Genomic DNA, 14,533 nt, shown 5'->3' on the forward strand with positions numbered 1-14,533 from the left:
AACAAGTTATATTATTAATGTGTTTGTGGCCAAATTGAAACTGAACCCTAAGGATTTCCAGAATTATAAAGGCAAACTACGTATACGCATACAAACTATATGAGAAACTGCATTTTAAATATTGGTTGGAGGAATAATTAACATATCTATTTAGTTTTCCACTAATATGATGCACAAAAAGTAGAATTCCCAACGGATATGAAGAATTGCACGCAAAAGTAGATAATGCAAGGAGTAGTACTGACAATGAGTTAGTTCGATGTCTTGGAAGACTTAAAATGTTTGCTAGTCTTTGTTTTAGTTTTGTTGCGTGTTTGTTTATTCTCGATCACTGTGCAGCTAGTTCGAATGAAGGTAAGCTGAAAGAACTACTTGGCATAAGTGTCTACAGCCCGAGTCTATGAAAGTGACACAATTTTTTATAATTTTTGTTGCTGTTACACAAAAAATTGCAATGCTAAATTAACTAAAATCTAGTATTAGGTATATTAGAAATTATTATGAAAGAGCTTTTAAAGTGCATTTTTATGTCCTCACCAACAGGTTCGTAGATCAAAGTGTAACTTTTTGGCCCAGGGACATAAATTTAAAAACTATTTTTGGTCTATCACATTTTAACCTAAAAAAAACTTTTTATTTGAAGTAAATCTAGGGGTTCAGAACTTAATTTTGTAAACGTTAAATTTGATCTGATTCTTAAAGATATATTGCTTTCTCTAGGAGACAACTGTATCTTAAAAGACGGCAGCAGAGGCACTTGTAGGTTTATAACGAGCTGTCCAGCTGCCTTGCAGTCTAAAGTTTTACCGGAAATTTGCGGATTCCAAGGAACCCAGTCCATCTGTTGTTGTAAAAATGAGGAAATGAAGAAAACCATCACCACGACGACCACCAATGCTCCTATTACAGCAACCACTACCAGAGAACCGGAGGTCACCACAAGTCGAATTATGGTAGCCAATAGGTTACCTGGAGAAATAAGCAAGAAAAGTAAGTTTAGTTGCGTTTGTAGAATTAGTATTATTTATTTATTTATCCACAATCACCTTATAATCGGGCTTTTATCCACACATATGAACCGTCTAAAGTGACACTTTATCCACTAGTGGAATAAAGCAACTTTATTTCACTAGTAGAATAATGAAAAAATAATAAACCTATAATAAATCAAATTTAATTTATTTACTTTTTAACATCAATATTTACATTTACAGAAAGATAAAAATAAAAACAATAGACATGTACAGAAAAAATGAAATAAAAAAAGTTTACAAATATCATTGCAAAAAAGCATTTTTAATACTTTGAAGATTACAACAATATGTACAGAATCTTATTATCTTAATAGGAGCATTAGTATATGAAATGGAAGAATGGAAACGTATTACTAAATTTGAAGGTGATAATTTAATGTGACCAAGAATCAATTAAATTATTCAGTAATTTATACAGGAAAAGCACAGAATAATATCTAAGACGTAAAGCCAAATCAAGATAAGATTGGAAAGAATTTGATAAAATAGACATTGTTGCTGACATACATATACACTCACTATTTTTTTTTTTTTCAGAATGCAAGGAATACTCACAATACGCTTACGAGAGGATTCAATCTCCTACGCTAAAAATTACTCCCACATTTTCGAATACGCTTGAGTGTCCTTTTGAGAAATTTCCACTTATCGTGGGAGGGACATTGGCAATAGAAGGAGAATTTCCTCATATGGCATGTATATTTTTAATGTTATCAAAATATTTACTGAAATTATTTATGTGCAATTTAATTTTAGTATTTTAACTGTTTAGTTGCACAAAAAATAACCGCTATCATTTTAGTCACTTCAATTTAAGATAAAGTGAGATAGAGATGTGTATATTTCTGTTTTTTTTTTTCAAAATATTTATACGTTTCTTAATGTCACTAAATTTATTTCTAGGCTCTTATTGGATATAAACCTAAGGGAGAAATTCTATGGGCGTGCGGAGGTTCCCTCATAAGTGAAAATTTCGTTCTCACCGCTGGACATTGCTTGAAGCATCATGAACTGTACGTTCTTGTTACATTTTAGGAGTTGTTTGTTCCAGTAATACAAATAAATACCATAATCCCCAAAATATAACATTCAGCAAACACAAGTTTTAATGTCACCTGTAATAAAAAATAAAGAATAAAAAAAGACCCGTTATATAGCAATCAAGAAGAACGACCTTTCTGGTTTGAGTAATCGGCACAAAAAATTTGATTTACACAAGATTCACAGATACCCTAAACCTGGCAAAGTAATAGTTACTTTTTCATTCCATTCCCTGGAATATTGTTTCGGGCTATAAACAGCTTTTCTTAATTTTATGCCCATATTTTTGTGTTTAATTGAACAATTAAAACCATCTGGAATTTTCATTCATTTTCATCAAGTATACTTGATTTGACTAATTCTAGTAAGACAGACTTACCAGAAAAACCTCAAATTCGAATGGCGAACTACTGATGAGAAAGTGTCATCGTAGTTCACTACTACTACTACTAATCCTGCTCTATACGTAACTTTATCACCAATGGACACTTTTTTCTTGAACATCCACTTACTACCGATGTCGGGTCTCTCTCTGATAAATTCTGCAGCTCCCATGCTTTGTCTCAAATGACTGCAGTTCTTCTTGAATTGCATGTTTCTGAATCAGGTCCTGAAGGGGCTTCTTCTCTTTGAACACACAAAAGTCATATAATCTTCAAAATTTTTGCTTATGGTACATTGCAACTCTAATACCCACTTTCGTCAATAGTCTTAGTCCCTCCGTATTCATTAAACTCATACTACTTTCCACATACAAATAAACCTTAACATCTCAATTAATTTTTTTATCCAGCACTTGTATATAATGATACTTTAGTTTTAAAGGAATAATGTGGCCTATAAGTCACTAGTGAGTTATAAGTCATAAGAACACCAGTAAGTTATGACTTATAACCCACTAGTGACTTATAGAACTCATAAAAAGACAATTGTTTGGTTTATTTTTCTAGTTTTTATTAGAAACCCAATTTGAAACAGTAATAAGTCAACAAATAACCTAAAATGCTACAAACTTACAATCTACCTAAGTAGGTAGATTATAGGTAGTTTAGGGTATTTATAGGTAGTAGATATTATTATTAAGTAATAATAATATTAATATTAACATTAACATTTATGGTAAAGCCGTAATTTGATGCCAAATGATTATTGGAATCATATTGGTTGCCCCCTTTGCTTGTGCTTGCTTCAGGAGTCTGCAACCCTTGTATCTTTTTAGCAATATCAATTTTGCTGTAAATTGACTTCGTTCTATATAACCTTCTACCACGGCAGATGACTTCCATCCATCGTGGCGTTTGAGTGTAGTAATATTCCCTCCAGCATTGGCCAAGAGAGTTGCAGATGCGCGACGCAAGCCATGCCTTGTATATAAATTAGAATCTGTCAAGCCCAAAAATCGCACAACAACATTAGGGATTTTTGATAGCTTATTAATACCGACACATTAACGTGTGCATTTTCCCTTTTGAAAATTGCAAAAGAACCTTTTATGCTGCATATTTTGAGGCCCTGGCATAGAATATTTTTTAATTAATTCAATTGGATTAACACAAAATACTTCATTTAACACAGCGAAGTTTCTTGGTTTGTTCATTTTAGTATTTGAAATCATGATGTGGGTATACTGCCCTTTGCCCTCTATATTGTCTATGCTTGGATGGATCAATTCCTCGCAACATCAAGCGCCAAAAACTCCTAATATCAACGCCACCTGAGAACAACAAATTTAATAAATATAACTCAGTTATACTATTCAGTAGAGCCTACCTTATTCATAAGATGATCTTCGTGTAGGGCTTCACGCAAAAATTGTTTGATTTGTTCTCTTTCTAAGACCTTGGATTTTTTTTGGTTAAAAATGTTTGTGCTTAGACTTTAGAAATAGTCTTCCGAATTTAGAAATTTCAATGTTCTTGTAAACTCTCAAAGTTGACTTCAACATGGAATATTTAGTCCATAATGTGGATGGAGCTAATTTCGCACTTAAATTGAAAAAATAAGCTAGCAAGACATCTTCATTTACGCCTTTCACCCCTTCCTTGATTTTCCAATCTTGAAATTCCTTCAGTTCTTTGTTGTATATAGATTTTGATTTCTCCGGAATGATGTCTGCAGTAGCCGCATGCTTTTTCTAAAATTTCAGATGGAATTTCCACATTTTCCATTATTTCAGTCTTGGTTTTAGGATTTCAATGTAATTTCAACTCAAAAAATATTGTTTGGTTACTGACAACCCTTGGTTACAGACACAATTTAGGTTGACAGTCACATCTTTAGTAATATTTAAAAATACATTCATTTCGTTAAATTACTTTTTCTGGCATTGTCAACTTGAAATTTTAAGTTACTTTTATTTATTATTAAATCGAAATTCCATGAAAGTGTTGGAAAAAATTTTGTATGGCACTCGTGTGTTACGTCATATAAGTCACTTGGGAAAACTAGTCATTTCCCAGCGTGACTTATTAGTACTACAAATACTACAAATAAGTATTTTTCTGATTTAATATTCATAGATATCTTTTCTTTTCCTTCTATTATAATTATGTCTCTCCCAATCACGACATCATTAGTAATTGGACCAAACAAAGGATAACTTTGTGTTGTATCACTGTACTCGGTTCACGTGAGAGTTTTTGTTGGAGTAGGTACACAATTAAGACAAATAAAATGGTGAAACGCTGGAGCAGTAGACAGTGCCAAAATAGGTCAAACTCGTGCTAAATTAATTTTGACAACAGATACTAGCATTTACATCCATTGCAGAGACGAGTTTCACAAGAAAAATTGAACTCTTGCTGGCTGATTTCGTGACATAAGCTACAGATACTTTCCGAAGACTGAAAAATACTGGATCTAACTTGATGGTAACCGAGACCTTTCTTCTTTGAGTAATCAACATAGTCTCGATTTTAAATTTAAATTAATGTTTTAAAGTTGTTGCACGTACCTAACACACTTCATATTTTTTCAGAGGTTCAGCAGTGTTGGTGAGAGTTGGCCTAACAAACCAGTCGGATCTAGCGCACATGCAGGAACGAACTGTGAGCGAAATCATAGCTTGTCCTGAGTATCGCTACACCAAATATCACGACATCGGTCTCTTGAGACTATCAAAAAATGTGGAATTGAATATTTACTCTAGACCGGCGTGTCTTCAGACGCAAAAGGATTTCCCTTACGAAAATGTCACTGCATCGGGGTGGGAGAAGATTCGAGATTCAGGAGAAGGGAGCAAGGACTTGTTGAAAGTAGTGCTAGAATTCTTCAGCTTGGATAAGTGTAACCACACTTACAGGAACAATATTATCACCCGTGATTCTACTCTCAAAGACGGGATTATTGACGATTTGATGATTTGCGCTGGTTCCTCTATAGAGTCGAGGGACACATGCAAGGTGATAATTGTATTTTAAATTGTTCCATTCAATTAATTTTTTTATTCAGGGTCATATTTACACGGAGGTTACCTTTGATCTGTAGACACACACGTTATAAGTTTATTTCCTAAAATTAAGTCGCGAAAACAATTTTTTTAAACTTTGGGATTCACCTTTCTTGATTTGCATACATGCTTAATAATGAAGATACACAAGTACACTAACGTTAAACACAATGCTTTAAAAATAGTAACAATTACTTTTTATTAAAAATAGATAATTCCAAATAATATTTCAAATCTATCACGATTACTAGATTTTTGGTCGTTGCTATCTTTTCGAACATTTCTTGTAATTTTGTCTGACACTATACAGGGTGGGCCATTAGTGTAAGAAAGTAAAATAACTCCCTTGTTACTCATAATACAGAAAAAAAGTTTATATAAAAGTTATACAGAATCAAAAAACTTAAACTACAAAATTAATTTGAAACATACAGGGCGATGAGTAAAGACGGGACACGCCAAAGATTACATTTTTTAAATGGAACACTCTGTATATTTTTAAGCATATGGATTTCCGAGAAAATTCTATATATGGCAATATAAACAGTTTATTATTTTAGTGCGGGGTTGCCAAGTTATGTAGAAAATTCTTGGAAAAAACATTACCTCGAAGAAGTTGTATTAACTTTCAGGTACTAACATTTTTGAACAAAATAATTAGACAGAGTTATAGGCAAATGTTAGATAAAGGCTCCTATATTAGCTAATATCGATATTTTATGTAGGGCATTTTTTATAATACGATCATTTTTAGAAAGTTTAAACTTGATTTTCTAAAATTTTTCAGTTTTCAACTTTTATTAAGCATGTTCCATATCTAAAATTGTTAGTTTTTAAGATATAATTAGCCACATTTATAAAAAATTTAATTTTTATTATTTTATAGAATACCACAAATAAGTATTAAATAATAAAATTAACTCAATATGGAATGATAAATTATGAACTGACAAGTTGACACAATGTGTCAGTTTTTTCCAAAGCCATTTCGTGCGACCGGAAATAATAAAAATTAGGTTTTTCCAGAAATGTTGCTATATTTTAAAAACTAACAACTTTAGGTGTAGAACATACTTAATAAAAGTTGAAGTGGACTGATATGTGAATAAAATGGAACAATAAAATACAGGGCGTTCCATTTGAAAAATTTTATAAAATCAATTTTGAACTTTTTAAAAATGATCGTATTATAAAAATGCCTTGTATAAAATATCGATATTAGCTAATATAGCAGTCTTTGCCTAACATTTGCCTAAACTCTGTCAAATATTTTTGCTCCAAGTGTTAGTAGTTGAAAGTTAATACAACTTCTTCGAAATCATGTTTTTCCAAAATTCGAAGATTTTTCTACATAACTTGGCAACCCCGCACTAAAATGTTAAACTGTTTATGTTGCCATATATAGAATTTTCTCAGANGACTACCTAAAGACAACAAATACAAAACAAAAATGTGACCTTAAAATATCGAACGCAATTAACTTTCCAACAGCACCCAGAAAGAAAACACAGTCGTCAGTCGTCGCCTCCATTCGCTCCAAGTCAGTTTATTAAAGGATCACGCGCGCGTTATCGTTCGGCTTATTACCTAAACAGTAGGCAAGACGGTGCGGGGAGAGGGTCTACGATCGCATCAAGCGAAGCGAGGTGCTTGAATTTTATTCTCGCGTCCGTAATTTTTTTGCGATTACTCCTAAGATATTAATTTAAATTATATGGTGTAAAAGAGTAAAATAATTAAAGCCTCTAACTTATTTAAAGTGATAAGGATTAATACCGTATTTGTGTAAATAGCTTTTACATTACCGCTTAATTGCCAATTTTTTAAAGTATTAAAATGTATATAGGTAGTATGTTATCTTTCACATATAGACATATGCCATCGCGGACTTTTCTGTAGGCATATATAAGATACACAATTCCACCATACATTGATACACTACATAAACTTTCGGACCCCCCCGGCTCGGACGCGAGGCGCGAGGTCACGGGGCGCCCGCGCGGCCCGGTTGAATCACGGCGACACGAAATTAATTTCGTTGCGCATTATTTTGATTTTGCTATATCTCCTAAGGTATTCATTTAATTTGCATGGTGTAAAGGGAACTACTCCTCCAACAAATATCGTTAATGTAAACAAAAACTTAACAAATTATATACTAAAACCTTCCTCGAGAATCACTCTATCCATTGGTGAAAACAGCATGAAAATTGGTGCAGTAGTTTTTGAGTTTATAGCGAACAGACAGACAGACGCGGCGGAGGACTTTGTTTTATAATATGTAGTGATGAAGATTGACAGATTAAACCTAGCAAAGTAATAGTTACTCTTTCATTCCATTCCCCTATATTGTTTCGGGCTGTAGACATCTTTTCTTAATTTTATGCCCTTATTTATGTCTTTAGTTGAACAATTAAAAGAAGTGTGGAACGAATTGCAATCAATTATTGCATGGAAGGGTTACACAAGAAAAATTGTTGCTGGCTGATTTCTTTAAGGCACATGCGATATAAGCTATATATACTTTCTAAAGACTGAAAAATACTGGATTTAACTTGATGGTTACCGGAATCTTTCTTCTTTGAGTAATCAACATAGTCTCAATTTTAAATTTAAATTAATGTTTTAAAGTTGTTGCACGTACCAACACACTTCATATTTTTTCAGAGGTTCAGCAGCGTTGGTGAGAGTTGGCCTAACAAACCAGTCGGATCTAGCGCACATGCAGGAACGAACTGTGAGCGAAATCATAGCTTGTCCTGAATATCGCTACACCAAATACCACGACATCGGTCTCTTGAGACTATCAAAATATGTGGAATTGAATATTTACTCTAGACCGGCGTGTCTTCAGACGCAAAAGGATTTCCCTTACGAAAATGTCACTGCATCGGGGTGGGAGAAGATTCGAGATTCAGGAGAAGGGAGCAAGGACTTGTTGAAAGTAGTGCTAGAATTCTTCAGCTTGGATAAGTGTAACCACACTTACAGGAACAATATTATCACCCGTGATTCTACTCTCAAAGACGGGATTATTGACGATTTGATGATTTGCGCTGGTTCCTCTATAGAGTCGAGGGACACATGCAAGGTGATAATTGTATTTTAAATTGTTCCATTCAATTAATTTTTTTATTCAGGGTCATATTTACACGGAGGTTACCTTTGATCTGTAGACACACACGTTATAAGTTTATTTCCTAAAATTAAGTCGCGAAAACAATTTTTTTAAACTTTGGGATTCACCTTTCTTGATTTGCATACATGCTTAATAATGAAGATACACAAGTACACTAACGTTAAACACAATGCTTTAAAAATAGTAACAATTACTTTTTATTAAAAATAGATAATTCCAAATAATATTCTAGATTTTTGGTCGTTGCTATCTTTTCGAACATTTCTTGTAATTTTGTCTGACACTATACAGGGTAGGCCATTAGTGTGAGAAAGTAAAATAACTCCCTTGTTACTCACAATACAGAAAAAAAAGTTTATATAAAAGTTATACAGAATCAAAAAACTTAAACTACAAAATTAATTTGAAACATACAGGGCGATGAGTAAACACGGGACACGCCAAAGATTACATTTTTTAAATTGAACACCCTGTATATTTTTAAACATATGGATTTCCGAGAAAATTCTATATATGGCTAAATAAACAGTTTATTATTTTAGTGCGGGGTTGCCAAGTTATGTAGAAAATTCTTGGAAAAAACATTACCTCGAAGAAGTTGTATTAACTTTCAGGTACTAACATTTTTGAACAAAATAATTAGACAGAGTTATAGGCAAATGTTAGATAAAGGCTCCTATATTAGCTAATATCGATATTTTATGTAGGGCATTTTTTATAATACGATCATTTTTAGAAAGTTTAAACTTGATTTTCTAAAATTTTTCAGTTTTCAACTTTTATTAAGCATGTTGCATATCTAAAATTGTTAGTTTTTAAGATATAATTAGCCACATTTATAAAAAATTTAATTTTTATTATTTTATAGAATACCACAAATAAGTATTAAATAATAAAATTAACTCAATATGGAATGATAAATTATGAACTGACAAGTTGACACAATGTGTCAGTTTTTTCCAAAGCCATTTCGTGCGACCGGAAATAATAAAAATTAGGTTTTTCCAGAAATGTTGCTATATTTTAAAAACTAACAACTTTAGGTGTAGAACATACTTAATAAAAGTTGAAGTGGACTGATATGTGAATAAAATGGAACAATAAAATACAGGGCGTTCCATTTGAAAAATTTTATAAAATCAATTTTGAACTTTTTAAAAATGATCGTATTATAAAAATGCCTTGTATAAAATATCGATATTAGCTAATATAGCAGTCTTTGCCTAACATTTGCCTAAACTCTGTCAAATATTTTTGCTCCAAGTGTTAGTAGTTGAAAGTTAATACAACTTCTTCGAAATCATGTTTTTCCAAAATTCGAAGATTTTTCTACATAACTTGGCAACCCCGCACTAAAATGTTAAACTGTTTATGTTGCCATATATAGAATTTTCTCAGAAATCCATATGTTTAAAAGTATACAGGGTGTTCCATTTAAAAAATGTAATATTTGACGTGTCCCGTTTTTATTAATCGCCCTGTATGTTTCAAATTAATTTTGTCCTTTAGGTTTTTTGATTCTGTGTACAACTTTTATATAAACTGTTTTTCTGTATTATGAATAACAAGGGAGTTATTTTACTTTCTCACACTAATGGCCCACCCTGTAAAAACAATTCTTGTACACTGCCGGCCCTTTGATAGTGGACGATTTATTTTTCTAATGTGATGTGGTCTACTTTTTATTATGACAAGTTTTATATGTCAGTGTCATTAGTAATTTGCTTGGTAAATCAAGATTCCGCGTTTAACGGAACCAGAGAAAGTGAGAGCTATAACTTTACTTCAGAATGATTGGTCATTGCGGATGATCTGCATGTATGCAAGAAGAGCATATTTAAACTCAAAGAAAAATGGATTGCGGAGGATCACGTACGTTATGTTCACAGAGGTGGACGTCGAAAAGTAAGCACCACCTAAGAATAAATCCTTTTAACATGGCAGTAGCGGCTTCCTTTGAGACGAATTTTCCTGGATCAATGCGAACTGCAAGGAAGCGGGTGAAAGATTCGGAGCTGTGCTTATGTGGCCGCAAATACAATTGCTTTGACTCCCCAGTATAAAGAACAGATGTTAGAGTTTGCAAGACAATTTGTAGGAAGCCCAGACAACTTCTGGGAGAATATTATATTTTGTCTTGCTCCGATGCTTCTGTCCGTGTCTACCCACCAGAGATTATAAGAGGTATTCGGAGCCATATGTGAAACCCACACAGCGCAGCGATGGATTCTCCATTAACGTTTGGGCTTGGATAAGCTGCCAAAGTCCTGATGTTTATTGTGACCATGCTGTATCCTCAGAGTTTCACTTTCAAGCAGGATAATTGTGCAATTCACACCTCAAGAGTTGGGTCAGAATGGTTCATTGATAACAACATCGATGTTTTGCCTTGGCCCTCTAAGTCCTGGGAATATATGGTGAAAAAAATTTACGACAGAAGCTTCTGTCCAGTTAACGTCGAAGAATTTTGGGAGGCAATTGAAAACGCATGGGATAACATCACTGAAGATTATAACAAGAACATTAATTTTATCAATGCCATGTAGATTGCAGTGTTATAGACAAAAATGATGCTTGGATAAAATACGAATCGCGTATTTTTTGACGACGAAAAGTGTTTCATTTTTAAATCTCGTTGACGGCGAATGAATGGCCGTTAGAATGTATAATATCTTTCAGTATTGGAAAAATAAATAATTTGCTACCTAATTTGGATTTGTTTTGCTCACTAGAACTAGTATGATAGACACACATTAAATTCGAGACAATGACAGCCGAATTGAACCTCACATTTTCAAGTCAGCTTCACAAAGGCCAATTATAGACAATTTGCTTATAAGAGTCGTCCACTTTCAAAGGGCCTGCACTGTACGTGGTCATTAAGGTTAATTTTTTTAAAATATGGTAGCTAGTTCGTAAGCCTATAGGCCCTTTTCTCAAAATTTTGACATAAGAAGTAAACAAAATGAATTATCGAAGACAACTTTTTATTTCAGGGTGACTCTGGTGGGCCCCTTCAAGTGTACCATGACAAGTCGCAAGGTATCAGATGTATGTACGACATTGTCGGGGTTACGTCTTTCGGAAAATCTTGTGGTTTGGCGAAAAATCTCCCAGGGGTATACACCAGGGTATCAGCTTATATAAAATGGATAGAAGATACAGTCTGGCCCAACTAAATATGCGATTTTAATTTATTTTGACGTTGAATGTGATATAAATATAATAAAGGCTCGCTTTATCAATTTTCAAGGATTTTATTTATTTGGAGGACAATTACCCAGAGAAATAGTCCAGTTATAAGGCAGAAAAATATATAGATTTAAATTAAAATTAATATAATAATAAAACATCAATGTACCATAATAAAATATTAATGATAAATGTAAAAAGAAAATATAAATATAAATCTAAACGTACTTTTCTCCACTTTCTCTCGGTTTAATCAATAACAGTGCGACGGTTTTTTTCTCTCTTAAACCGAAAACCACATTAGGAGGCTAAAAATTAGAATTTGTTTTTATTGTATAAATTGTTAGTATAACTATTTAAAAATACGCTGTCAAAATTTCAAAACGGAATTCCTGTTCGTTCTGCGTCCGGACGCACAGTAGGTACAGCGAAGCGTTTATTCAGGTAGTCTAGTCACTTATTAAACAAGAAAAGAACAGATGTAAGCTCAGAATGATGCCTATGAGGAAAAAGGAGGACTGTTACATGGTTCTGGAATCACTGATTGATCGGAAAACACTCTATATTATTGACAACTTTCTTAAATTTCTAGTTTGTAGGCCAGGAAAATAATCTGGGAATGACTATTTCGCGACTTTTTGTTTCGGCAAGCTGAATTTATCACTATACTTTATAGAGTAAACTCTACTTATTAATCTCTTCCTGTAGTTTCTGTATTTAGTGAAATCACCTTGTATACATCTTTTTTTAATTAATTTTAATAATAAAGCAAATAAATTTGCTTGCACCTTCTTATTAGGTTAACAAAATATTATTGTGTAGCGAGATGGAAACTAGTATTACTTGTTGGTCATATCATACGATGTTTATTTTAACTGGGAATTTCTCATTGACTTCAGAAACGCTTTGGCAGTGTTTGTGTAAAGATGCTTCTTCAGAAACCAGTCGTAATTGTATTGTTTACAATAATTTATTCAAGCTTCACCAGGAGTGTAGTTCAAGGTGAGCATCATTTCGCTATTGCTTTTTATAAATTGTAATTTTTGAGGATTTGTAATAAATTTGTTTGATTTGGAAGGTATTTTGCATTTTACATCAAAACAAGTGTCTCAGTAATTTGCAACAATTTTACCGTTATTATATGTCAACATATTTTAATGATTTTGCAGGTGCTACACCTGGGGAACGAAGCAAAGAGAGTAAGTATAAAAATTCACTTTGGTCTATTTTCCTCTGTCCTAGCTTAAAAATTTTAAATATGGAAAATTTTGATTGTGTGCTAGTGAATGTTGCTAAGCAACTTATCAATTCTAATTATAAAAACATAATGTTAAATAAACAAATTTACTATTGGCGTATTTATACATATAAAATATGGTTCACTTCACCTTTCTGCACATAATATATGTATAAAATAGAGCTATAAGAACTTAAGATACAAGTAAAATAGAATGTAATATAAAACAATGAACATTTTGTTGGAGATATTTAACTGTTCATTTAACGTTTCAGTGTGTAAAAAGTATTTACAGTATGTACCGAATTCATATGATTGTGCGTTCCTAAAAAAATCTTTGGCTATTGGAAATGAGTTTGCAAAGGAAGAAGAATTTCCACATATGGTAAGTCTAAATAACGAAAAATGAAATAAAATTGCAAAACACATTTACTATATGTCACGACAAAACTGCAATGCAATGTAATACAGTGTCGGTTATTAAAAAATAAGTAGCAATTTGTGTATGTTTGTTCTTCGATTTTTAATTAAAATTTTGTAAATTAAAGCCTTCAATTTACGCAAAATCTACTATAGTCTGTTAGAAATGAAAGAGAGTAATAAAAGCTTATTATGTATGCAAATCGTAAATAAATGTAGTACTGGTGCTTATATTCAATATTTTCGGTATAGGATGAGGTGTACTTTTAAAAAAACTTTGTGCGATCGGACTGTACTAAATTGTAGCAGGTAGCTAAAATNTTTTTTGCGATTATTCTGAAAATATGTAGGTTAGGAACTTGAAAATTTGTGAAACTATATTTTTTTAGGCGACGAACAAGATGCGTGTTGTAATTTCAGCATTACTCATAGAGGGCGCCACTTACGACCAATTTTACCGAAAATTTAGTTAATAACTTTTTACCCTGTATATTTAACATCAAACTTGATTCAAAACATGAAAAAGCTATCATTTTTCCATTATGTACTCTTGTTTCATTTCGGTATCTCGATCTGTTTTTGAGAAATATCGATTTAACCAACACTATGTTTTGATAATATGAGAAATTAAAAGCGAAACAAACCAAGCGTTTCTTCGTATTATTACAATTAACAATAAAACAAATAAAATACGTAATTATGATTTAAAGCAATTGTTCGAAGAATCCACCGTTGACACTGATACACTTTACAGGTTTTCTTAGAGATATTCGAGTTTGCAACAACATATTGGGATTGCGTCTGACTTCGTTGGCAACGATTTGTATTCTTTGCCACAACTCTTCACACGAGCCAATAGATTCTTTGTAAACTATATCTTTCATTCGAGACCAAATAGAAAAATCAAGAGGATTGAAGTCCGAACTTCTGGATGGCCAAGCAAAAATGCTTACATGGCCAATCCAGCGATTTGGAAAAACTGCATCTAAATATGCACGCACTGGCCAAGAAAAATGCGGTGG

At 32.7% G+C, this 14,533-nt stretch overlaps 2 protein-coding genes across 2 annotated transcripts in view; both read left to right on the forward strand.

Moving 5' to 3' along the window:
* The first annotated feature begins 269 nt into the window (after positions 1 to 269).
* LOC108904127 (serine protease persephone) overlaps positions 270 to 14,533 on the forward strand; it is a 16,889-nt gene continuing 2,625 nt past the window's right edge. The window contains exons 1-8 of the mRNA XM_018706554.1: positions 270 to 354; positions 721 to 990; positions 1,572 to 1,726; positions 1,938 to 2,047; positions 8,191 to 8,614; positions 12,754 to 12,856; positions 13,024 to 13,053; positions 13,367 to 13,476. Coding sequence (XP_018562070.1) covers positions 279 to 354; positions 721 to 990; positions 1,572 to 1,726; positions 1,938 to 2,047; positions 8,191 to 8,614; positions 12,754 to 12,856; positions 13,024 to 13,053; positions 13,367 to 13,476 — 1,278 coding nt within the window. The 5' untranslated portion in view covers positions 270 to 278. The remainder of the gene's footprint in view (positions 355 to 720; positions 991 to 1,571; positions 1,727 to 1,937; positions 2,048 to 8,190; positions 8,615 to 12,753; positions 12,857 to 13,023; positions 13,054 to 13,366; positions 13,477 to 14,533) is intronic.
* Positions 8,283 to 11,872, forward strand: LOC108904159 (transmembrane protease serine 4-like). The gene is made up of 2 exons (XM_018706591.1): positions 8,283 to 8,614; positions 11,659 to 11,872. Exons 1-2 carry the CDS (start codon positions 8,570 to 8,572, stop codon positions 11,839 to 11,841), a joined length of 228 nt encoding a protein of 75 aa, XP_018562107.1. The 5' UTR covers positions 8,283 to 8,569; the 3' UTR covers positions 11,842 to 11,872.

The sequence above is a fragment of the Anoplophora glabripennis genome, unplaced genomic scaffold, assembly GCF_000390285.2.
Source record: "Anoplophora glabripennis isolate ALB-LARVAE unplaced genomic scaffold, Agla_2.0 scaffold151, whole genome shotgun sequence".
NCBI classification, from domain to species: Eukaryota; Metazoa; Arthropoda; class Insecta; order Coleoptera; family Cerambycidae; genus Anoplophora; species Anoplophora glabripennis.